The sequence below is a fragment of the Nicotiana sylvestris genome, chromosome 10 (assembly GCF_000393655.2).
Source record: "Nicotiana sylvestris chromosome 10, ASM39365v2, whole genome shotgun sequence".
In the NCBI taxonomy this organism is placed as follows: domain Eukaryota; kingdom Viridiplantae; phylum Streptophyta; class Magnoliopsida; order Solanales; family Solanaceae; genus Nicotiana; species Nicotiana sylvestris.
The window spans coordinates 111090908-111116426 of NC_091066.1; the positions used below are offsets into that span (position 1 = coordinate 111090908).

At 37.8% G+C, this 25519-nt stretch overlaps 1 protein-coding gene across 2 annotated transcripts in view; it reads left to right on the forward strand.

Annotated features, from left to right (window-relative positions):
- Positions 1-25519, forward strand: part of LOC104234642 (histone acetyltransferase GCN5) — a 42570-nt gene that overhangs the window by 14781 nt on the left and 2270 nt on the right. The window contains exons 8-11 of one of the 2 annotated variants that reach the window (XM_009788240.2): positions 4754-4822; positions 12605-12659; positions 12839-12945; positions 24758-24851. In XM_009788240.2, the coding sequence (XP_009786542.1) occupies positions 4754-4822; positions 12605-12659; positions 12839-12945; positions 24758-24851 (325 nt within the window). The remainder of the gene's footprint in view (positions 1-4753; positions 4823-12604; positions 12660-12838; positions 12946-24757; positions 24852-25519) is intronic. The other variant, XM_070160198.1, reaches the window with a different exon arrangement.

The following is a 25519-nucleotide window of genomic DNA, read 5'->3' on the forward strand; positions in this document are numbered from 1 at the left end:
CCGAAACTCACATTTGATAAGCCCAACATAATCCTTGCGAGATTACACCCAAGATAGACTTTTGAATCACACAATTTAACCTTAAAATGAGGGAAATATGATGTTTTGAAGTTTTAAAGAAAGTCTAAAATTTAAGGGGCAAAAATGACATTTTCGTAATTATTTTACACCAGAAAATCAGCAACAAAAGAATCTTCGTTTTAGCTCCCAAAACTCATTCTGAACCTCCCGGATACTAACCATATATGCATTTCAGTCATATCACACGCTACGAACTTGCTCGTGCACTCAAAACACCGAAAAGAGGTCATCTTGACCCGATATTGACAATGGTCAAACTCAAAATCCTTAACTAGTTTCTCAACTAATAATGCAAAACACACCCGAGCCCCTCGAGACCCCATCTAATCATACCAACAGGTACAAATACATTATCCAAACTTATCCAAAGCCTCAAAATATCCACAGGAACATCACAACAAAGAATCGAGGCTCAAACGGAATATAATTTCTCTTAATTTATTAAATCTTCATTCTTTCAAAAGAGTGTCTGAATCACACTTAAACACTTCGGATTACTTCCAAATTTTGCACAAAAGTTTAATTCAACTATATAGATCTATCCAAAATCTCGGAACACCAATTTGAGTCCAATAACATTAAAGTCAATTTTTGGTCAAACTTATGAACTCTTAAGTTTTTTAAATTGCCTCGACAAATAGTGTCGAGTCCTTCTAGGAACCTCCAAAATCGAATCCGAACATACGCACAAGTCCAAAATCATCATACGAACCTATCAGAACCATAAAACTCGATTCCGAGTCTGTTTACCCAAAAGTCAAACCTTGGTCAACTCTTCCAACTTAAAGCTTCCAAATAGAGAGTCATTCTTCCAAATCAATCCCGAATAACTCGAGAATTAAAACCGACCATACACGCAAGTCATAATACATCATATGAAGATAATCAAAGTCTCAAACCACCAAACGGAACACTAAAGCTCAAAATGACCGATCGAGTTGTTACACATACCCTCATATCAAGGGCCATGTCCTTTGTAAGTTGTAGATGTGCCATGTCCTGCCTAATCACATCTCCCCAATACTTCTTCGGCCTACCTCTATCTCTCTTAAGCCTCGCCATTAACAACCTCTCACCCTGGAGCATCTGTGTATCTTCTCTTCACATGCAAGAACCATCTCAATCTTGCTTCCCACATCTTGTCTATCATAAAGCCACTCTTACCTTATCTCGAATATCTTCATTCTTGACCATATCTTTCCTAGTATACCCATACATCCATCTGAGCATCCTTATTTTCGCTACTTTCATCTTCTGGACATGAGAGCTCTTGACTGGCCAACACTTCTCCCCATGCAACATTGTCAGTCTAACCACCACTCTGTAGAACTTACCTTTAAGTCTTGGTGATACGTTCTTATCATACAAGGTACTAGACGTGAGCATCCATTTCATTCATCCCGTTCCAATACGAATGTGTGACATCATCATCGATATCTCCATTACCTTGGATTATTGACCTAGGGTACTTGAAAGTTCCTTTCTTAGGGATGACTTGAGTATTCAACCTCACTTCCACATTCGCCTCTGAACTTGCACGGTGGCAAAACAGTGTATACAACAACAAACCTAGTGTAATCCCGCAAGTAGGGTCCCGGGAGAATAGTGTGTACGCAGACCTTACCCCTACCTTGTGAAGGTAGAGAGGCTATTTCCGATAGACCCTGGGCTTAAACACTAAACAAGAAACGACTAATAATAACAACACGAGAAAAAAACAAAGACACTTATGTGTAACAAAGATTTAAAAATAAGAAATACAAGAATACTACTAACAACACTGGTAAGAATGACACAATATGGAATAACAAAGGTCTAGGAACACGAAAATATAAGAATAATACTAATACTACTAGTACGATTAGGAGAAATTCTTGGCTACCTATCAACCTACAATCCTAATTTTCGGCCTCCTTGCTATCGAGGGTCATGTCCTCGGTAAGCTGAAGCAATGCCTTGCCCTACACCTCTCCCCAAGACTTCTTTGGCCTACCTCTACCCTTTCTCAGATTCGCCATGGTCAACCTCTCACACCTCTTAACCGGATCATCGATGTCTCTCCTCCTCACGTGCCCGAACCATCTCAGCCTCGATTCTTGCAATTTGTCTTCCATAGGGGCCACTCTCACCTAGTCCCTAATAACTTTATTCCTAATCTTATCTTTCCTGGTATGCCCACACATCCATGTCAACATGCTCATTTCGGCTACTCTCATCTTCTGGACATGGGATTTCTTGACTGGCCAATACTTAGCACCATACAACATAGTTGGTCTAACTACCACTTTGTAGAACTTGCCCTTAAGTCTTGGTGGCACATTCTCAGCACACAAAACACAGATGCGAGCCTTCATTTCATCCACCCTGCTCCAATACAATGTGTAACATTCTCGTCAATCTCCATGTTGTCTTGGATAACAGACCCAATGTACTTGAAACTATCTCTCTTGGGCATGACTTGTGTATCAAGCTTCACGTCCGCTTCTGCTTCATACGTCCTGAACTTGCACCCCAAGTATTTTTTTTGGTCGTACTCAACTTGAAACCTTTAGACTCCAGGGTCTGTCTCCAAACCTCCAACCTAGCATTAACCCTGCAACGCGTCTCGTCAATTAGCACTATATCATGTGCAAATAACATACACCATGGCACCTCCCCTTTGATTTGTCGCGTCAATACATCCATCGCCAGAGCAAATAAAAATAGGCTAAGAGCCAATCCCTGATGTAACCCCATCAACACTGGGAAGTGTTCCGAGTCTCCTCTCACAGTCCTCACTTGAGTTTTATCGTACATATCTCTAATCACCCTAGTGTACGCTACTAGGATGCCACTAAACTCCAAACATCTCCGTAGGACCTCCCCTCGGGACTTTGTCGTAGGCTTTCTCTAGGTCAATGAACACCATATGCAAGTATTTCTTCCTCTCCCTATACTGCTCCACCAGTCTCCTCACAAGATGAATGGCTTCTGCGGTCGACCGTCCCGGCATAAATTCGAACTGGTTCTCAGAAATAGATGCACTTCTCTTTATCGCTGTTCATTCGGATCGGATATCCGAAATCCGAATCGATCCATTCAATTTCGGATTTCGGATTGGATCGGATTTCGGATTGTGTTTATTAAAATTTGGATTTCGGATCGGATTCTGATTGGTATATTTAATCCGATCCGAAATCCGAAATTATTAAGGCATGTATAAATACTACGCTTTAATTTCGGATAGTCAATACTTCCTTTACATCTTCCTCCAAGTTATTATCTTTACAATTGCTAGATTTAGCTATATTGGCACCATAGTACTCTCATAGTTGCATAAATATGAATTTTTCTTAATGTATTGCCTCTTTTACAAAGAAAATATACATATTAGTTTGCAACTTTGAGGCATAATAATACGAACCGAAATCCGATCTGATCCAATATAATTCAGATTGGATTCAGATTGCACTTTCTAGAATCCGAAATCCGAATAAATCCGATCCGATCCATGCACAACCCTACTTCTCTTCACCCTCCTCTCCACCACCCGCTCCCAAACTTTCATAGTGTGACTCAGTGGCTTGATACCTCTATAGTTGTTGCAATTCTGGACATCCCCTTTATTCTTGTACACCGGGACCATCAAGCTCCACCTCCATTCATCTTTTATCGGGCATTTTCTGCATCCTAAAAATGACATTAAACAATTCAGTAAGCCACTCCAAGCCTGCCCGGCCCGCATCCTTCCAAAATTCTACCGGAATATCGTGCGACCCAGTCGTTTTACCCCTACTCATCTTCTGCATCACCCCCTCAACCTCCTCCACCTTAAAGCGCCTACAAAAACCATAATCTCGTTCGCTCTCTGAGTTCTCCAACTCACCAAGTTCGATGTTCCTGTCCCCATCCTCGTTCAATAGTTTATGAAAATGTCTGCCACCTAAGCCTAATAGACGCCTCATCCACCAATACCTTACCATCCTTGTCTTTAATACACCTCACTTCATCCAGGTCCCGAGTCTTCCTCTCCCTAACCTTAGCTAACTTGTACCGTCTCTTGTCACCACCTTTACTCCCCAGCTCCTCGTACAGGCGCCCAAACACTGCATTCTTAGCCATCATGACCGCTAATTTTGCCTCTTTTTCTTAGCCTTCTTATAGCACTCCCTATTCGTCCAATCGTCCTCCTCTCCTCCTCGACTATGCTCTCCACTAGCTTCAGATATGCTGTTTTCTTGGCTTCCACTTTTTATTGGACTTCTTTATTCCACCACCAGTCCTCTTTGTGGCCTCCCGCATATCCATTCGTGACCCCTAACACCTCTCTAGCAGCTTCCCTTATACAATTCGCTGTTGTGGACCACATATTACTTGCGTTCCAGCTACTCCTCCGGGCTCCCATAGCCACCAACTTCTCCCCCAACTCGTGGCAAAATAGTGTATAATTTTAAAAAAAGCACCTAGCTATAATGTAGAATTTTGTTGGGCTCTGGTTATTGTAACCATATGGCTGATAAATTATATTGCTTCGAGTTTATTTACCCTTTTTATGCAACCAATTAATTGACTAGGTACATGGAGGGCTTATCTGGGCCTTTTACGTTTCAGTAATGTAGAGTAAGGCATCATTCCAGCCAAAAATGAGAGACTATTGACTTGCATTAATATTTATGTATTTATTTATTGTTAGGCAATTGATGAAAAGATAAGGGAGCTATCAAATTGTCATATTGTCTACCAAGGAATTGATTTTCAGAAGGTATGCACTTTGCATCTTTTACAAAAGATCCATCCTTTATATTGATTTATCATTACTGCATAGGTCGAACGTGGTTCATGTCTTTGTATTTATTAATTAAATATCTTGATAAAGGGTTATAGTCCTCAAAGGACAAGGACTGTCTAAAGAAAAACATGATGAAGTCCCTTATCGAAAAAAGAAAAGAAAAACATGATGAAGTGACGAACCCGGCTTAGCTAATGAATTTGTCTCTGAAGGCTTAAGTTTGATAGAACAAAATTTGCACTTGCTTCTATATTGGTTAGTGGACCGTGAATATTTGACTAATGCCAAATCATCTTTTGGTGATGAACTTCTTAGTGAAGCTCTTACCATAGCGGTTCCCGATAGCCCATCTTTTCAAAAGAAGGCAAACAAGTATTCCCTCTGTCTCAATTTATGTGACGTAGTTTGACTTAACATGGAGTTTAAGAAAAAAGGGATGATTTTTGAAACTTGTATTATTAAATGCTTAAAGGGTAAAAGCTTTTGTGGGGCTTTCAATTTGTGTGGCTATAAAGGCTTCTCATTAAGTGTAAAATAGGTAAAAGGAAAAGTTTAAAGTAAATTGTTTTCAAAATAGAAATACATCATTATTTTTGAAACGGACTAATAAGGTAAGTATGTCACATAAATTGAAAGTAAGGGAGAATACATTATATTTGGATGTATTCATGACATCTAAAGGTTGTGCAGTAATGCACTAAGGATGTGGCCTAACGATTGATATAGTATGAAGTTCAAGTTGATTATCACACACAAAGTTCCTTCTGATTGATTCCCCCAAACGTCAATTCTCTAAGCAATTCTTTGATTCAAATTAGTTGTCTAGTTGCCACAGTTATTACTTGATCTTCTGTTTTTACACTAGATCAAGCAACCATATTCAATATTTTGCTCTTCCAAGACACTAAATGCCTCCTTCTAGAACACAATATCTAAAAATTGTCCGTCTATCACAAGTTGATATTGCCCCATAAGCGCCTATGTATCTAACGATCTACTCATGACCTTGATCCTCGAAAAATAATCTATTTCTTGGAGTTGATTTTATATATCAAAGAATGTTTGGAAAACTGAATTCCACTGACTATCACAAGAGAGTCCATAAACTGACTTACGACACTCACAGGAAAGGCAATGTCAAGTCGAGTCACTGTGAGGTTGTTTAACTTACCAACCAGTCACCTGTATTTTGTAGGATCACTAGGAGGCTCCTTTTGTCTTGGTAGAAGCTGAACATTTGGGTCCATAGTAGTGTCAAAGACTCTAGTTTGTCATTCATGTCTCCTGAAAAATGTTGAGAGCATACTTCCGTCGTGAAATGACAATCCCTATAGACTAAACTACCTCACTATCCAGAAGATACTTCAATCTACTTAGATCCTTGATCTTGAAGTGCTGAAAGAGATTTTGATTCAATTTAATGATGCCATCTTGAATTGTTGCATGTGTTGACTATATCGTTAGCATAAACCACCAAGTAAATGCACAAATTTGGAGCAAAATGTTGGTAGAAAATGGTCAGCTTCATGACATGTCATGCTACTTGAATAATTGTGTTGGGCTTACCTATCTAGGTTTGAGGAGATTGTTTAAGTCCATAGAGTGACTAACGCAATCAAGAAACAAGACCACTAGACTCCTCTCAGTATCAAAGCCAAGTGGTTGTTCCATATAGACCTTATCGTTGAGATTGCATGGACAAAAGCATTCTTAACGTCCAATTGATAAAGAGGCCATGCCGAACGACAACCATGGATAGAATATAAGAAATGGACGTTGAGCCTAACTCAACATGAAAAGCTAGCTCATGAGGTGAGAATTGTCAAAGATCATGCAAGGAGACAATCAATCCATCCCAAACTAATGTGGGATAACTTAACAACCCCCCGTGGCGTCTAGGCCTGTCAACTGATTCGTTACAAAGTTTAAGAAAAAAAAAAGACTTTTGAAGCTTGTAGTCATAGAAGCTTAAGGGTAAAAGCTTTGTGTGGCAATGACATTTGTGTGGCTGTAAAAATTTCTCATTAATGATAACCTATATAAAATAAAAAGTTTTAAGTTAAATTATTTCCAAATATAGAACTGAGATATTTTTTTAAACGGATTAATAAGGAAAGTGTGTCATATAAATTGAAGCGGAAAGAGTAGTAAATTCTAGATAGAAGCAAGGAGAGCCAGGCATTTTGTGTAAATTGGACCTTGAGAAGATTGACCACGTGAATTGAGAGCTTTTGGGTTTTATCATGCTTAGGATGGGTTTCAGAGATAGATTGAGCATGTGGATCAAACACTACATTTTCACGGTTTGGTTCATCCTAAAAAATGGAGGGAGCAACAAGTATCAAGGATTATAGACCCTTAGTCTAGTGAGAATATCTATAAGATAATTATATAAATTGCTTTCTAATAGCCTAAAGAAGGTCCTTGACGAGATTGTCTACTTCAAAAATTGTTTTGTGGAAGGAAGACAAATTCTTGATGCAACACTGGTGGCAAATGAGGTGGTAGATTCTAGGAAAAAGCAAGGATAGCCCGGCATTTTGTGTATATTCACATGAACCGAGAGATTTTGGATTTCATTATGCTGAGGATGAGGTTCAGACATCTATGGAAAATGTGGATCAAACTTCAAATCGCCACAATTAGGTATTTGGTTCTTGTAAATGGCAACTCGTGTGCCTTCTTTGGTAGTTCGAAAGGGTTGAGCATGGGGATCCATTATCTCCATGCTCCTCATCTTAGTTATGAAGGTGTTGAGTAGGATGATGGATAGAGTTGTGATGGGTGTGTTTTTGAGGGGTTTCACTGCAATAGTTGGTGGACATGGAACTGTGAGAGTCTCACACTTATTATTTTTAGATAATGCTATGTTATTTTGTTGATACTTAAAGATCTCAATTGGTATATCTGGGTCAGGATTTGACTTGGTTCTAGGTTGTGCTGGCCTCAAGATAAACTTCAGAAAGTACCAAACCATACTTGTTTTGGAGGTGTACGATATTGAGTAGTTGGCTCAGGTTCTGAACTACAAGGTGTGAGCTCTTCCCATATTTACCTTGACTTGCCACTAGTAGCTTCTCATAAGGATCACAATGCGTGGAATAGTACTAGGGTTGAAAAGAGGCTGGTAGGATGACAAAAAAGATATTTGTACAAAGGGAGAAAGAAAGTGCTAATAAAGAGTACTCTTTCGGGCACACCTGCTTATTCCTTGCCTCTGCTTCTTGCTCTTGCCTGTGTCATGGAAAAGTTAGAAAGACTCCGGAGAAACGTTTTGTGGGATTTGGCAGAGGGGGCAAGGAAGTTTCACTTGATGCAGCAGGAGACGGTTACGACCCCCAAGTGTTGCGGTGGTCTTGGGGTTAAAGATTTGAGCCTCTTTAATAAGGCTTTATTAAGAAAGTGGTTATGGGGATTCGTGGCCGAAGAACACGCATTTTGGAGAGAGGTGATAGTGGAAAAATACTAGGTTTTGGAAGGGGGTTGGAGGACTAGAGTTATCACTATGCCTTACGGGTGTGGATTATGGAGAAACATATTGAAGGGACAGAAAGATTTTAGTGGCAATATGTCTTTTAGGGTAGGAGATGGGAGAATGGTAAGCTTTTTGGGACAGTGGTGCGGGGACAATACTTTGAGAATTACATTCCCAAACTTATATGGAATTGTTGAGTCCCACATTAATGGGATGTGGAATTCCTGGGTTCCTTATATGGTCTTGGGCAATCCTAACCTCATGAGCTAGCTTTTGAGATTGAGTTAGACTCAAGGTCCATTTATCATGGTATCAGAGCCAGACCCATCCCAATTTATTGTTAACGATGTTGGACCCCATTTATGTTATCCACGCTCCAGTTGTAGGCTTGGGCGTGGGGGGTGTTGAGTCCCATATTGGTGGGATGTGGATTTCCTAGGCTCCTTCTATGATCTTGGACAATCCTTACCTCTTGAGCTCACTTTTGGATTGAGTTAGGTCCAAAGTCCATTTATCAGGAATTTTGAGCCAAAAGAACATAACAGTCCATCAAATTCGAAGGCTCAAAGTGGATAATGGGATCTGAGCTTTAGAAGAAAGCTACAAGATTGGGAGGTGACAGAGTTCCAAAACTTGATTGACTTGCTATATAAACAAAGCATTCTATTAGATATCCACAATCTGTGGAAATGGGGGACGAGGAACAATGGAATGCTTTCGGTTAAGACGTTAAGTTATAATATGAGAGGCTTCTGGTTGGGAAGAGATTGACCTTTCACATAACTCGATTTGGATCCCTAAGGTACCAAGGAAGGTGTGTTTTCTAATGCGGTTAGCAACAAGAGGGGTAATTTTGACGGCTTAGAATTTGAGAAACATAAAGGTAACACATGTCAGTTGGTGTTACATGTGCAAGGGTTTCGATGAAGACGTGGGACATCTCCTTCTACATTGTCAGTAGCTACTAGGCTATTGTGGGAAACCCTAAGGTGGTTTGGTATTGAATCGATGATGCCAAGCGTTGTAAAGGAGTTGGTGTTCAGCTGGAACGATGAAGACGGAGGAGAAGGCGTAGGGCATGGAGCATGGTTCCTCTTTGCACTTATGTGGGTCGTTTGGAGGGAGAGAAGTAAGAGAGCTTTTGAGGGAGTAGAAATAATTTTTTTGCAGTTCAAGAGTAGTGTACTCTTATCCCTTGAATCTATTTGGTGCACTTATGAGATCCTTTTGTGTACTGAAGATTGGGTGTCGTTTGTAGAAAACCGTCTCTGTTTGTAGGTTCTCTACTTTTGGTATACTATTACATGAGTTTTTTTGCCATTCATTAATAAAATTTATTACTTTATCAAAAAAAGAAAAAGAAATGGACTTTGGTCTTAACTCAACCACAAAAGCTATATAATGAGGCAAGGATTGCCTAAAAGCATATAAGGATACAAACAACCACCCCTCAGCCAATATGAGACAACTTACCACAGAAAATAGATGATATTTTAATTTTTAGCCGCGGGAGAGAAGGTATCCCCATGGTCAAGCCTAAATATCTGAGTGTAACCTTTGGTGAGAAGGGGGGAGGGGGTCTTAAGCCGATGAATTTGACCGTTCAGACTAATTTTGACTGCATAAACCCACCGATAACCAACAATTGATTTTATCGGAGGTATACGATTGAGCTCCCAAGTACCATCATCGTGTAGAGCAGACATCTCTTTGATCATAGCCTGTTGCCATCCAGGATGAAAAACGCTTCACTCTTGTTGACCAGCTAGGTTGATTTTAAGAAGATTTGATTTTATTTAGTAGCTTGATTTTATTTGATAATGTACTGATTGTATTGATTTATTCTATTTCCTTAATTAGCAATATGAGCTTTGTATAAATTTTCATGCTCATAGGATATAAATTCTTACAGAAATATAAAAGAAGTCGCTGAGACATACCTACAAACGAAGAAAAGATGTTAATGGAAAAAATAGGCCTCTCCAGTGCACTCCCTATGTGTATCCCTATTCCCTAGCACTCAAGTTTCACTCATGTTTCCCTTGTGTGCACTTGGTTTTAGGCACACGCTCAAATGATCTTTCCAACTCTTGCCTTTTACCACTCAAGGGATTCCCTTTAATCTCGTAGAACCAACAACAAAGAGATCACCAAGTATGTTCCAAGTATCGGTTCGGAATGGAGTTTATGGCCAAATAAATAAGGACCAACAAAACTGACGAGCTAGGAATTAAAGAAACGCACAATGAAACAAAAGAGAAAACCACGAAAGAATTAGCACGAACACAAGTATGGACACAAAGTTAACTAGATAACACCAGTATGAACTTATACTAATGTTAACTAGCTAAAGGAATCAAAAGGAAATGAAAAAGAAACAGAAAATATCACATTGAGCAGAAAATTTAATGGAGTTTTAGGATATCTTCATCAAATTTGCAGCAAGTTTTTAAGCTCCACTATTAAATCCCAGCCCCCAGGAGATCAACAGCACATGGTTTATATCTTTGAAAATACAAAACCATCCGATACGAACTCCAACAAGTCCATGTAGCGCAATTTTCTTCACATTTAACCACCAATTTCAGAAAGACAAGTTAAGCTCAAACTCACAGAAAATCATTTTTTTAAAACTCAGATCTCGAACCTTCAGCTGCAACTACGAGCAGTCCAATAGTTCGTTCCTTTGAGCTTTAACAGCGGCGGATTCGTTTTCCGATACATCCGATACATAACGGCTGCCAATGAACCAAAAATCCTAGATTTAGCTACAACCCAGTAACACTACCAGTATAAAATAACACCCATTAGATTTTGAACTCCAAAACTTGGATGAAATTTTCAGATCCGAGAATTTTCAAGCTCAAGTACACTTCTTCAATGGTATTTTAGGATCTCCTCTTCATAATATAACCTCCAAATCAGGATGACCTTCACTAAACTTCAACAACTGGTTTTCAATCTTAAAAGGTTTTCCGATCTTCTAAACTTTTGACAACTGGTTCAAATGCCATAGTGACGGGAACGAAATTCTCTTCAAATGGGTTACCAAATTTCCACACCCACAATAACTACTTCAACCTGATGGTAATTATAAGTCAAGAAGTTGGAGCTGTAAGTAATTGGAGGATGAGGAGGACACAAGTCTGTAATATGGCAAGAACAGTGCTGGTAGCCAGGAAACTGAAGTGAACCTATGAAATTAGGACTTCAGTGGTCGGAGACTCAGAAGAGACTGGAACGGGTATGGGTAGCCTTGGAATAGCATATCGACTTACAAAGATTTTCACAAAAAACAAGTCTTCTTTCAGAAGATTTTGAACTTCGCTAGAATCTTTATTTTGCTGGTCAGAATCTTTAAACTTGCAGATGCGTGAGGTCGGAAAAAAGAGGAGAATGCTGAGAAACAAAAATCTGAAATGGAGGTGGTCCGAAAACTTCCCACGTGCTGGCGCATGGTGGTGCTTGACGCCAGAGATCATTCTGTCTGGTGGCACGTAAGATCGCATGAGCAGTCTGGTGGTGGAGTGACCTTTTAGGCAGTGTTGCACCACGATCTGGTCCTAGTGACAGTGCTGGTTCATGCGCAGCACGAGTGGAAGACCAATAAATGTAGGCAACTTCAAGATCGCTGAGAAAACAGTACACGACAAACAAAAAATTTTCTATACAGGACTTTGCTGATATGTGCACAAGAAAAAATTTCTCGCATTTGCTTTGATACCATCTGAGCAAATAAGACGGGAGAATTGATAGAAGCTTTGCTTGATTGTTCCCTCTAGCTACTGAGTTTAAATAGTGAATTTACAAGTGTTAAAACAGGAAAGAAAATATTCTGACTACCTAATTACAGGAAAGAATTATTCTCGCTAATTCTGACTAGTCCTAATCATTTAACCAGAAGAATGACCTTCATGCATGATGTCTTGAATCATAATATTTTTGCTGTCATTTTCTAGTGTTGGTCATCAAGATGTAAATTTCATTCTAGAAATGACTTTTGGTTTGTGAAATGATATGTTTTAATGGAAAATGCTTCTTTTGGGACTGATTAACGTGTCAAGAGAAATTGTGAGAATGTATTCTGGACATAAGAATGTTTTATCTCATAAGATGTCTTCTTTAACTTGAGAGGTGCTTTAGAATTCCTGTCGATTGAAAATATAAACATTGTTTTCTTCGTAATTGGATTGATCTGCTATTGCAATTATGTTATGCTGATCTTGTGAAGAAACTAATGTGGATTTTGAAGTTGACTAATCTTTGACTAATTTATTTAGAAAGAAGCTGGTATTCCCAAAAAAGCCATCAAGGTTGAAGATATCCCCGGCTTGAGTAAGTTCTTTCTCTCCGTCCCTCCTTTTTCTTAGCTTTTCTGGTGGAGGTGTAGAATTTCTAAACTCCGCTGTCTATTAGCGTGATCTGTGTTGCTATAACCTGCATTAGGCCTATTATTTTTGTGCTCCTAAAAATCTTAAATTTTTTATGTGAATTTTCTGTTGACATCATAATAGAGGAGGCTGGATGGACTCCTGATCAATATGGTCATTCTCGGTTCAAAACAGTGAACTCCTTGTCAGATCAGAAGTCCTTGACTGCATTCATGCGCTCTCTCCTGAAAGTAAATCTCTTGGTTTCCTTTTTCTGTTGCCTTCATATAGCTTGGTTGAATAACTACCTGAACAACTTTTCTGGGTTTGATGAACATTTTGATGCTATTGTTTTCAAATCATTAGAAAGAGGTTAAACAAAACAGTGTATTTATAAATAAGTACACTGAATATCAACCCAATGTCCCAATCTTGATTTAAAAAAGAGAACTTCAAGCAACTAAACTCTTAACGACCTCTATTCCTGACGAGAACGAATGCTTTATCGTTATTGGCAATAATGCAATTATTGTCTGATGAATCCACAATGCATTGATGTAAATTAATTGATATGCTACCCTGACTTGCAATTAGTTAACCTCATTATCTGTAGGCTATTAGAAAAATTTAGCCTTTGTTGCAGTTTTTCTCGAAAGTCAAAAGAATCATCAAAAATATTTTTCAAGATATTTTTATGGCTGGATGCATAGACAATCTCCTCTCAGTATTTTTTATCTAGACACTTAACTAAGCCCATGACGTTTGAGCACCTGACATCTGTGCAAAACGTGCCTATTAGACATGTGGTGCCTATTTCCTTTTAAGTATTCTATCCCAGTTCATTCTCTCATTATATGATCATCCCAACATTCTTTTTAATTAAAAATCTAGAATAATGCCCTCAACACTCAAAATTCAGAATCCTGCATAATTATTCCATTCTAATCGTTCTCACGAGCCCACCTCAAAATCCTGCCCTGGAAGACCTTATAAGCCCACTAGAAAACTTCTTCGCAAGCCATGCCACTCCTGTCTTAAACAAGTCCAAGATCCTGATGAAGCTCATCTTCCATGATTTCAGCAAATAGGGTTCAAACATGATTATCCTACTTATTCTTGTCTAATATATAAGCTCACGGTGTGCCGACACTTTTATGCTGTTGAAAACCTTTTTGGGTATATCCAAACCCATTATATTCGACGTGGGGAAATGCTTTTTATTTGGTTGATACAACATTACGGGAAAGCCAGTTAGTTTGAAGCTTTTTAGCTTTTTCAATGCCTGGGTTCTTTACTTGTGCGTATAGTATACTGTCTTTAGTTGCACTTCTGAAGGTTTTTGATAGTGGTCATTCTGAAGCTGCGAATGAGATGTTAAGGAGTTGTTGTGAAGTTCTGTTTTGTTTAACTTTATTATCAAGATGTGGCTGCTTGCTTTTGAATGTTGGCGTCTGGTTTAATTGGTGGATAGAGATGAGGAGGGGTTATCTTTTGGGAGAGGTCAAATGGATGAGGAGAGGGTTTCAAAAATAGAATTTTTTGCGAGTCAAGTTCTTTTTTTGGTTTATTTGGAATCAAATGACACATTTCTTTTATTTTATTGGCTTCTTCACAATGTCACCTGCGTGTAGTTCATTTTATCATCTTGACTGTTTCAGCGCCATGTCTTGTAGGCACATTTTGAGTAGAGATTGGGTGCTCAATACGATGGACTTGGTTTGGGTGTCTAGATAAAAAAACCGAACAAATTTAAGAGCTGTCTATGTGTGCAACGTCCTTTAATGATTTTGTTAGTCAAGAAGAAAATTTTGAATATTATGTAGAATATTCTTATTGAATAAGCATAATAAAGAATCCTAAGAGTTAAGCCACTTTACTAATTTCTGCAATTAAAAACTTCTATATAATGAGTCCTCTTGTATGTTACTAACCTGCCAATTTCAACAAGTGTCTACCTTTCTCTTTCTCCTATGGTATCAAAGTCTCTATGTTCTTGGTACATACATAAAGTAATTTCTTCCATTTACATGTGGCCTAGGCTAAAGTTTTTCTTTCTTTTCATAAGTGTTGACCAGCTTAATTGTAGGAGAAGAATCAGTTTTTAATTAATAGCTTGATTGTAGGAAGATAGTATTGTAAATATTCTTATTATTGTCTTTTATTTTCTTTCCTAAAATAGCTGTAATACTTCTGTATAAGATTCCTTTTGGATTTGTGTCACGCCCCAACCTCGGGGAGCGGGACCGGAGCTCAACCGAGGTCTTCCGGTCAAGCAAGCCTTCTTGGTGCTTACTACTTACTCTTATCCATGAATGATTTATGAAGAAATAATGCATGGAGGTTAGCCAAGAATATATAGAGAAGTATCCAATGTTGATCTTCCATTACTTGAGCAATCAATCAATATATTATTAAAAGGAAGAAAGTCTAGCCTATGATTATGACAAGTGGCAGTGTAGGACAAAGACATGTGGTAGTTTTAGGAAAAACTTAGTTAGGTTAGTTAATATAGGTTATATAATTATTTTTAAATTCAAATTCAAAATTTTAAATATCTTATTCTTTTTAAGGAAATAATATTTTTTATATATTGGGATAAGTTAAAATATAAAATAAAGTAAACTAATTTACTTAACATATTAAAGATTTGATGACTTCAAAAATTTTAAAAATTACAAGCAACAAAATAAGATCTTAAATAAAATATTTATATTATAGAAGTAATTGAGAGTATTTTAGTAATACTCAAAAATATTATTGTATTAAGTATAATATATATTTTTCCTACTCCCAGATAATTTGTCTACTCACTTTGATTTTAGTAATACTCAAAAATATTATTGTAAATTTAAATAATACCTGAATTTTTTAGCACTAAAATCAAAGTGAATAGATACATTTTCTAGGAGTAGGAAAAATATATATTATACTTTTTATATATATTTTTTTAAAGAAGTAGTAATTTCTATATATTGGAAATTACTTATTCTGAAACCTATTCTGTTTTAAATTGGAAGTTATCAACGCGTAATATAACTCCATTCATGCGTGTGTTTGCCGTAAAGAATATCAAACCTAAGATATAATTATTTGGCCATATGTCATTTGTTAAAGAGTTATAATATATATTATATGAACGTAGAGTATTTAAATATTATTAAAAGGAGAATTCATTTGTTGGATTCTATTTGCTTAAATTTTACTCCCTCCGTTTTAATTTATGTGAACCTATTTCCTTTTTGGTCCGTGCCAAAAAGAATGACCCATTTCCTTATTTGGAAACAATTTACCTTTATGCAATGATTTATAGCCACACAAAATATGTGCCTCATTTTACACCACAAGTTCAAAAGTCTTCTCTCTTTTCTTAAACTCCGTGCCTAGTCAAATGGGTTGACATAAACTGAAACGGAGGGAGTAAAAAAATATTATTAATTCATATTTTTTATTTAATTTATGGTCAATAATACTCTTTTAAATAGTAAGATATAATATTATATATAGGCAAAATGGCCTCCCAGCCCCTTAAACTTGCACTGATTTTAACAAACTTACCAGTTTCCTATTTTGACACTTATACTTTACAAAACAATTACTAATAAGTGTCTTTGACCGTTGACCATGTCTATGTGGAGGCAATACAACTGACATGGCCAAAGTACGTGCAACTCATGCTTAAAAGGCGTGTGGGTATGTATTAACAACAACAACAACAACAACGACCCAGTATAATCCCACAAGTGGGGTGTGGTGAGGGTAATATGTACGCAGACCTTACCCCTACCCCGAAGGGTAGAGGCTGTTTCCAGGAGACCCTCGGCTCAAAAAAGCAACAGCAGCCGATATATTAGTACCATAAAAATGCATAATAAAATAACAGCAATATATAAGAGATATGAAATACAGAATACGAAATACGAAATAGATGACTGGTATAGTAAAACTAGAAGGTAAAGCCCTGCATCAATAGACGACCAATGACATTCTTAGTCTAACTCCTAACTGGCTAGTCTCACTCTATTGTGCTGTAGAAATATTCCCAACTCTCCCCTAACCTACAACCTTAATGCTCGACCTCTATAATTCCCTGTCAAGGGCCATGTCCTCAGTAATCCTAAGTCGCGCCATGTCCTGTCTGATCACCTCTCCCCAATACTTCTTAGGTCGTCCTCTACCTCTCCGCGTGCCCACTACAGCCAGTCGCTCACACCTCCTCACCGGTGCATCAGTGCTCCTCCTCTGAATGTGCCCGAACCATCTGAGTCTTACTTCCCGCATCTTGTCCTCCATGGGGGCCACACCCACCTTCTCTCGAATATCTTCATTCCTAATCTTATCCATCCTTGTATGCCCGCACATCCACCTCAACATCCTCATCTCTGCTACTTTCATCTTCTGGATGTGTGAGTTCTTTACCGGCCAACATTCAGTTCCATATAACATGGCAGGCCTAACCACTGCTCTATAAAACTTACCTTTTAGTAACGGTGGCACTTTCTTGTCACACAAGACTCCCGACGCTAACCTCCACTTCATCCACCCCACCCCTATACGGTGTGTGACATCCTCGTCAATCTCCCCGATCCCCTGAATAACCGATCCAAGGTACTTGAAACTACCTCTCTTGGGAATGACTTGAGAGTCAAGCCTCACTTCAACTCCCGCTTCCGTCGGCTCAACTCCAAATTTGCACTCGAGGTATTCCGTCTTCGTCCTGCTCAACTTGAAACCTTTAGACTCAAGAGCATGTCTCCAAATCTCTAGCCTCTCGTTGACGCCGCCTCGTGTCTCGTCAATTAGAATAATGTCATCAGCAAATAGCATGCACCATGGCACCTCCCCTTGAATATGATGAGTCAGTGCATCCATCACCAGGGCAAATAGGAATGGGCTGAGCGCAGACCCTTGGTGCAACCCCGTAATAACTGGAAAGTGTTCAGAGTCGCCTCCTACTGTCCTAACCCGAGTCTTAGCTCCATCATACATGTCTTTAATCACCCTAATATAGTTACTCGGGACCCCTTTATCCTCTAAGCAGCTCCATAAGACCTTCCTAGGAACCTTATCGTACGCTTTCTCCAGATCAATAAACACCATGTGGAGATCCTTCTTCCTATCTCTGTACTGTTCCACCATCCTCCTAATAAGGTGGATAGCTTCTGTGGTAGATCGTCCCGGCATGAACCCGAACTGGTTGTCTGAAATAGACACCGTCCTTCGTACTCTCATTTCTACCACTCTCTCCCAAACTTTCATGGTATGACTTAGTAATTTGATGCCCCTATAGTTGTTACAGCTTGGACATCACCTTTGTTCTTATACAACGGGACCATTGTACTCCACCTCCACTCTTCAGGCATCCTATTAGTCTTGAATATAACATTAAACAATGCAGTAAGCCATTCCAAGCCTGCTCTACCCACACACCTCCACAGTTCAACCGGAATTTCGTTTGGCCCGGTAGCTCTGCCCCTTCTCATCTTACGCATTGCCTCCATGACTTCAACGATCTCAATGTCCCTACAATTACTTAATTCATGGTGACTGTCGGCATTCCTTGATTCCTCAAGTATAATATCCTGATCCCCTTCTTCACTTAGAAGTTTATGAAAGTAGGTCTGCCACCTCCTCTTAATCTGGTCATCTCCCATTAAAACTTTGTCGTCATCATCTTTTATGCACCTCACTTGGTCCAGATCCCGAGTTGTCCTCTCTCTCGCCTTAGCGAGTCGGAATAACTTCTTCTCCCCACCTTTGTTCCTTAGTTCCTCATACAGACGAGCAAAAGCTGTCGTCTTAGCCTCCGTCACTGCCATCTTCGCCTCCTTCCTAGCTACCTTATACCTTTGACTGTTCTCTCTCTTCTCCTCCTCGTCAGTGCTCCCTACTAACCGCAGGTAAGCCGCCTTCTTTGCTTCCACTTTACCTTGGACAACTGCATTCCACCACCAATCTCCTTATAAAAATATAAAAGAAGAATAAAAAAGAAAAAGCAAACCCAAACACTTCTTCAGTTCTTCCCGGCCCTCCATCCCCCTTTCCTCCCCATTACTTTTGGTTTCTTATCCTTATATTTTTCACGTCCCAAACCCCATATTCCCTCTCCATTTCCCTCTTTATTTCTTTTCATTATTGTTTCCTATTTAAAACGAATTTAGGGCTTTTTCTTCTTCTATTGTGTGTAAGAATTTAGAGAGGAGGAAAAAAGATATAGAAGATAACCCAAACTTTATGTGAAGCAAAACATCGGAGAAGTTGTCGAAGAAAAAGGAATCGGCTTTCTGAGATTGGAAATTGGGTCAAACCGGTAGTAAAGAATTTGATTTTCCTATTTATTGGTCTAATTCTTCGAATCAATCAATTAGGCTCCAACCAAGTGAAGAATGCCTCTTCGATAAAGGGATGGTTTCTTTGTGAAGCTGGGGGAGATGGGAAATGGGTGGAGTTTGATTTGATATGAAAGTGATGGATTTTGGAATTTTTGTTTTTTTTTTTTTTTTTTTTTTTTTTGATAAGGATTTTGGAAGTCTCTTAGAAATGGTTTTAAGAAAAATAATGAAACGAAAATTAAATTGATATTTTGGAGAGGAAATATGGCATCAGAAGAACTTTTTTTGGTGATTAGTCCTGTGGAATGGTATTAGTCATGGTGGAACTCGTCTTAACCTATGAAAAAGAAAGAGAAAGAAATAAAGAAAAAACGAATTTTATAAATTGAAAAGGTTGGGACCAGCAAATTACATGTGTCAAACAACAACAAGCTAAGCATATGACATGTTATCCACGTCATGGCGATTGCAGAACAAGCTCAATCGGAGGTGTTTATTAATAACTATTTTGTGAAGTATAAGTGTCAAAATAGGAAACCTGTAAGTTTGTTTACCGGCTTGAAAAATCAGTACAAGTTTAGGTGGTTGAGAGGCTATTTTGCCTTGTATATATGATAGAAATCTATAGAAAAACTTTAAAACAATATTGAGAAAAAGTCACTTGGCACTTTTAGAGCAAAATCTAAAAATATTGGTGATAAATTTAATTATATATCTATATTTGTACCTACATCTATATATAGATCCACTCATCAAATTTTCTTCTATATTCATTAGAAATATGAAGGTGACATATTAATTGAAAAATTATAATATAAAAAATTAAAAATTATAGAAAGACGTACATTGAAATAAGTTATGACTATTTGTACTTGGGATGAGTTAAAATCTATCTATATTCTATATATTATTAAAAGAAAGAAAGTCTAGCCTAAGATTATGACAAGTGGCAGCATTAGAGAAAGACATGTGGTAGTTTTAGGACAAAATTAGTTAGCTTAGTTAATAATAAGTTATTTAATTATTTTTAAAATTTAAACTCGAATTTTTAAATATCTATATTCTTTTTAAGGAAATAATAATTTTTATATATTGGGACAAGTTAAAATATAAAATAAAGTAAATTAATTTACTTAACATATTAAAGATTTGATGACTTTAAAAATTTAAAAAATTACAAGTAGCAAAATAAGATCTTAAATAAAATATCCATATTATATAAGTAATGTGAGAGTATTGTAGTAATACTCAAAAATATTATTGACAAATTTAAATAATACCTGAATATTTTTAGCAATAAAATTAAAGTGAATAAATTAAATTTTCAGGTAGAAAAATCTGTATTATACTTTTTTATATTAAGCAAAGATATTTCATCAAATAGTAAACTAATAAAACGTCACTTGAAAATGTAAAAATACTAAATAACGAATAATGCAATAATGACAAAGAAATAATAAACAAAAAAGAGAAATAAAAAGAATATAGAAGGATGAGACTTATTTAAATTTGAGATAAGGAAGTTCTTTCCAATTATGATGAGAAAAGCCATATAAAAGATAATACCACATAACTGAAATGTTAATAAAATTAAAATAAAAAAATATTGAACAATGAAATAATTTTAAATAACGAGTAAATAAGCTTACTCAACAAAAAACTTAAAAAATTGTTATAAAATATAGAGATAAGATTGATTTGAATTTGAGATGAGAAAGTATTTTTTGAATTATGAAAAGAAAATTCATACAATGGATTATATACACAACTATAATCATAATAGATAAAATCAACAAAAGAAAAATATAAAACTATGAAAGAAGTGGCAAGCCGCTGGAGATACTAGCAAGGCTAAATGAGTCGGTTGATTTTTCGTTGCATGAAAAAATTTATCTTTGTTCTTCTTATCAAGCAATAATTTTATAGAGACAACTCCATAAAATTTAATTTTTTTGGTTTAATTCTTTTGAATGTGGGCGCTAAATTTAGTATGCAATATACATCTAAATTTATTTCTCTCAGCTGTTTTTTATATTAAAACGATCCGCGCACCGCACGAGTATGTATACTAGTTTCATGAATAGTTGATAAAACATTACCAGTCATCCATAATTCTTTAAGTGGAAGCAAATGACGTACAATATCTCTAATCCCCACATACATACATGACCCATACTGTGTTTACGGAGCCTGTAAACTAACATGAGAAAAATATGGAAGTGCCGGTAACAACGCCCCGACTATAACTCAAAACAATGTACAAGGATCAATGTCATGCTTAATTGTAAACTTGAACCTCTATAACGTTATCATAATGGGAATACCATGGTATGTGGAACCAAACATGTGAAGGGATTACATGGGTAGCATATAGCCGCTTGTCTCTCACAACTACAAGCTAAGGAGTAGAAACCATGAAATTATGAAATCATGAATAGGAAGAGATCAAGAAATTCATTTGAACTTCCTTACGATCTCTACTATGTTTCCCTAATTGCTCAATCTACATTACAAAAGTTCAATAGAACCAACATTAGCAATAGTTTTCATATTTTAGGTCTTTTAGGCATATTGTCAAACATCTAACATGCACGTTCGTCTACAACCTCCGATACAGGAATTCCTTCTACAACCAACTTCTACACCAACAATCCATCCTATAACCATGCTTAGGCAACCAACAATCTCCATTAGCGCATGCATGCCCAACAATTTACTCCCAACCCATCAATCATATTTTCTTGTTCTTGACAAGCATCTAATTTCAAGATTGAGAGCTTATGCATTCTATCACCATCCCATAAGCTCTAACATTAATTCCTAACTATAATCTCATTATTTAACATTGCATGTGAGCAAGGGATGAAGTCTTACCTTGTTAGTAGAAGGCCTTGTATGTCTCTTTCCTTGAATCCCCAAGGATTGAGCAAAAAATTGTAGTGTAGGAATGGTAGAGCTCTTCCTTCTCTCTCTAGAGTGTTACTCTTGCTCAAAACAATTTGATTCTCCTTCTAAAACAACAAACTTAAGCCTTTTATTAAAATAGAATCGAGCTAGAAATTTCCCAAAAATACCCCTCCGAGTCAGGTCTACGATCGGGAATCAGACCGCAAAATGGTCCTCCAGGTTTGAATTGGAACTGGATGGGTCTACGACATATATGCTGTCCACATAACGGTTTTGTGGTACGCACATTGGACCGCAAAATCTCCTTCAAAAACTCCCCAGGTGCCCTGACCAATTTTGGGATGGATCTGCGGTCCGCGAAACAGCTATGCGATCCGCATAACCCACCGTGAAATGACCCTCAAATTCTAGTTTGCTTCTGCCCCAAGCCCCGATGATTCTGTGGTCAACGGAACTTCGCATTCCGCATAACTGACCGCAAAATCGCTCGATCATGCCAATCCTTCTACCCACTTCGCGATGCATTGCACAACGAAACTTATTTACAATCTTCCCAACATATTAGCTTGGCCTTGGCACTATAAAACCTTAAATCCTTGGCGGACTTTTACGGGCCTTAAATTTAACACTGAATAAAGTCAAGGAAAAATGTGTAGGCTAAAGAAAGCCTTGTATGATGACGAAGCTGAGCCAATGACTATGATTATCCCAAGACCAATTTTAATGAACCCCATTGAAGCTGTAAGTATTTCAGAAGCAAAATTTTCCTCATGCGACACTCTCAGTCTTCCATGGTACGATCCAGGTTCATCAGGCTCACATGCAATCAACTCACCATCGGTTATTGAGACCTCGAGATGGACCAAATCAGTAATGATGAGGGCTTGGAAGGCATTTGGGATAAATGTGTGGGGTTTGAACATGGATTCTTGGCATGATCCTGTGTATGGAACAAAAGAGAAACAAATTCAGAAGTAGAAATCCTCAATCAAAGGCAACAAAAATGGGAAGAAGCAAGACTTTTGAGTTAGAAAGACTAAAGTGGAGTATGAATTCTGATGGCAAGAAGGCAGGGGATAGGGACAGGTTCTCTAAAGCCTTTTCCGAATGAAGATCATAAATTTAAGCTGGAATGTACGGGGCCTCAATGAGGCAGAAAAAAGAAGTACAATAAAGTCGCTAATTCCCAAATGGAAAGCTGATATAGTTTGTCAACAAGAAACAAACGTTGAAGAATGGTCCCCGTATTGGATTAGACAAGTTTGGGGTAATAGATGGGTTGAATGGGTGGAGTTAAATTCAATTGGGAGAAGTGGAAGTTTCCTGGTACTCTGGGATAAAAGGTTGTGTATCAACGGGGGAGTCCGACAAGGGTCATACGCTATTTCTTGCATTTGGAAAGTACACAAGAAGATTTAAGATGGTGTTTCACAGGGGAATATGGGCCACATACAAACCTAGAAAGGGATTCGTTGGCATGAACTAGCAGCTATCCGAGGTATTTGGGATGAACAATAGGTCATTGGGGGAGATTCCAATGTCTGCAGATTTAAAAGTGAGGTATAATTGTATTAGAAGGTCTAGGGCTATGAAGTCTTTCATTGATATTATACAAGATCTGGAAATCACAAATTCACCACTCCAAGGGTCTCAATACACTTGGTTCAGAGGGGAAGACTCTTTGCAAGCTTCCAGAATTGAGAGGTTCTTAATATTCACCGAATTGAATGACAATTTCAAAACAATCAAGCAGTTAGGCCTCCCAAGAGTTGTCTTTGATCATAGACCTTTGCTATTGGAATGTGGTGATTGGGGAGCCAACCCCTCCTATTTCAAATTTGAAAACATGTGGCCAAAAGTAGATGGTTTCATTGACAAAATCAAAGTATGGTGGCAAAGTTATACAATTGGGGGTAGTCCAGACTTCATTTTAATGCAAAAATTAAGAAGATTGAAGGAGGACATTTCAAATTGGAATAGGGAAACCTTTGGCCAATTGGAAGCACGGAAGAATAAGTTGCTTGAAGACCTAGCCTTACTGGAGCAAGCAACTAAGAATAGAATGATGACTCGGGTAGAAAAGGAAAAATCTTACACTCATTGGGCTTCCTAATGACCTTGGTTCAGTACGTGACCAGAATTTGGCTAGTCCGACTGTCCCTACAGTTAATGAATTATTCTTTCGATTACTTCGCCTTGCTATAGCACCAAGTCACCCAGTGATCTCATCACAGACACTTGACTCCTCTGTTCTCGCATCCCATACAGTGGATAATCAGGCATCTCAAACTATGGAGAATAGACGAGGAGGAGGTCGTTTTGGAAGATCTAGACCCAAGTGTTCTTATTGTCATAAACTGAGACTACATGTAACAGAGAACTAACACATAGAGTTAAAAATGATATAAGATCGTATGAAATGGTTTGTCTATGTCTTACCTAAACGTTCAGATGCACTAGTTTGTGGGTACACTATTATGCTTGTTATTAGCTCGCTAGGATCAAGGTTTAGTTGCTGTTACATTTACATTAGGTCCCCAGGGGAAGAAGTGTGAGATTTAGAGAACCTCTAGCTTTACACAACCATAATTTAATCCGAAATTCTTACCATTGCGGAAGGCAATGGGACTGGATGTAGCGGAACATATAGAAGATTCATATTGTGAGCCTCAACTAGTTTGGTATTAACATTGCAGGTTGATTGATTGATTGTTTGGTTTATTTAAAGGTTTTGGTGCAAAAAGGCCAGCTAGCGCTGGGTTTAATGCACTGTTTCTGTGTTTGATTAGATAGGCACTTCTTTAGTGAGTTTTTCTGTCCTGAGCAGATAATGCATGACCATCCTGATTCGTGGCCGTTCAAAGAACCTGTTGATGCACGGGATGTTCCTGATTATTATGACATCATCAAAGATCCAATAGGTAATTGATTTTTGCTTTTTGTTTCTCTGATGGTTGTTAATCATCTGCTTGAAATTTATTCAATTTCCTCTTTCTTTTCTTTTTTTAATTGGTAAAAGTGAATTGTATTTCACAATTGCAATGCACCAAGCAGTTGCTACATGAATTAAAAGCTAAAGCTCTAATGAACTCTCAAGATGGTCATCCACTTGAATTACTTCTTGTTTTTTCCACAAATAGTTTTTACGAACAAATGTTTCCAATCTGTAGTCGAGTTTGGCTTCCGTTTAGAACCTCTTCTTTTTGCCATATGATGTTCAATGTGGGTCAGTTGCAGTTTCTCTCTCTCTCTCTCTCTCTCTCTCTCTCTCTCTCTCTCTCTCTCTCTCTCTCTCCGTGTTTGTTGCAATTCTTCCAGGCCAATAGTTCTTAGGCACGGACCTGACTGTTGTCCGCTTCATTTTAAATAGTACCAAAAGTATATTCGATTCATCCTTACCTACTTTACTATGTAATAAGTTGGTTATTGTTTCTTTTTCCCTTGATTCCGTCAGTTATATCTTGAAAGATGGTATGTGTTATCACGTAATTTATTTTATTTCATCTCCCTTTTATCTTCAAAATATCTTACCATGTCCTTATTACTGTAACACTCATGGGCATGGATTTTGATACACTGGAGGCTGCAT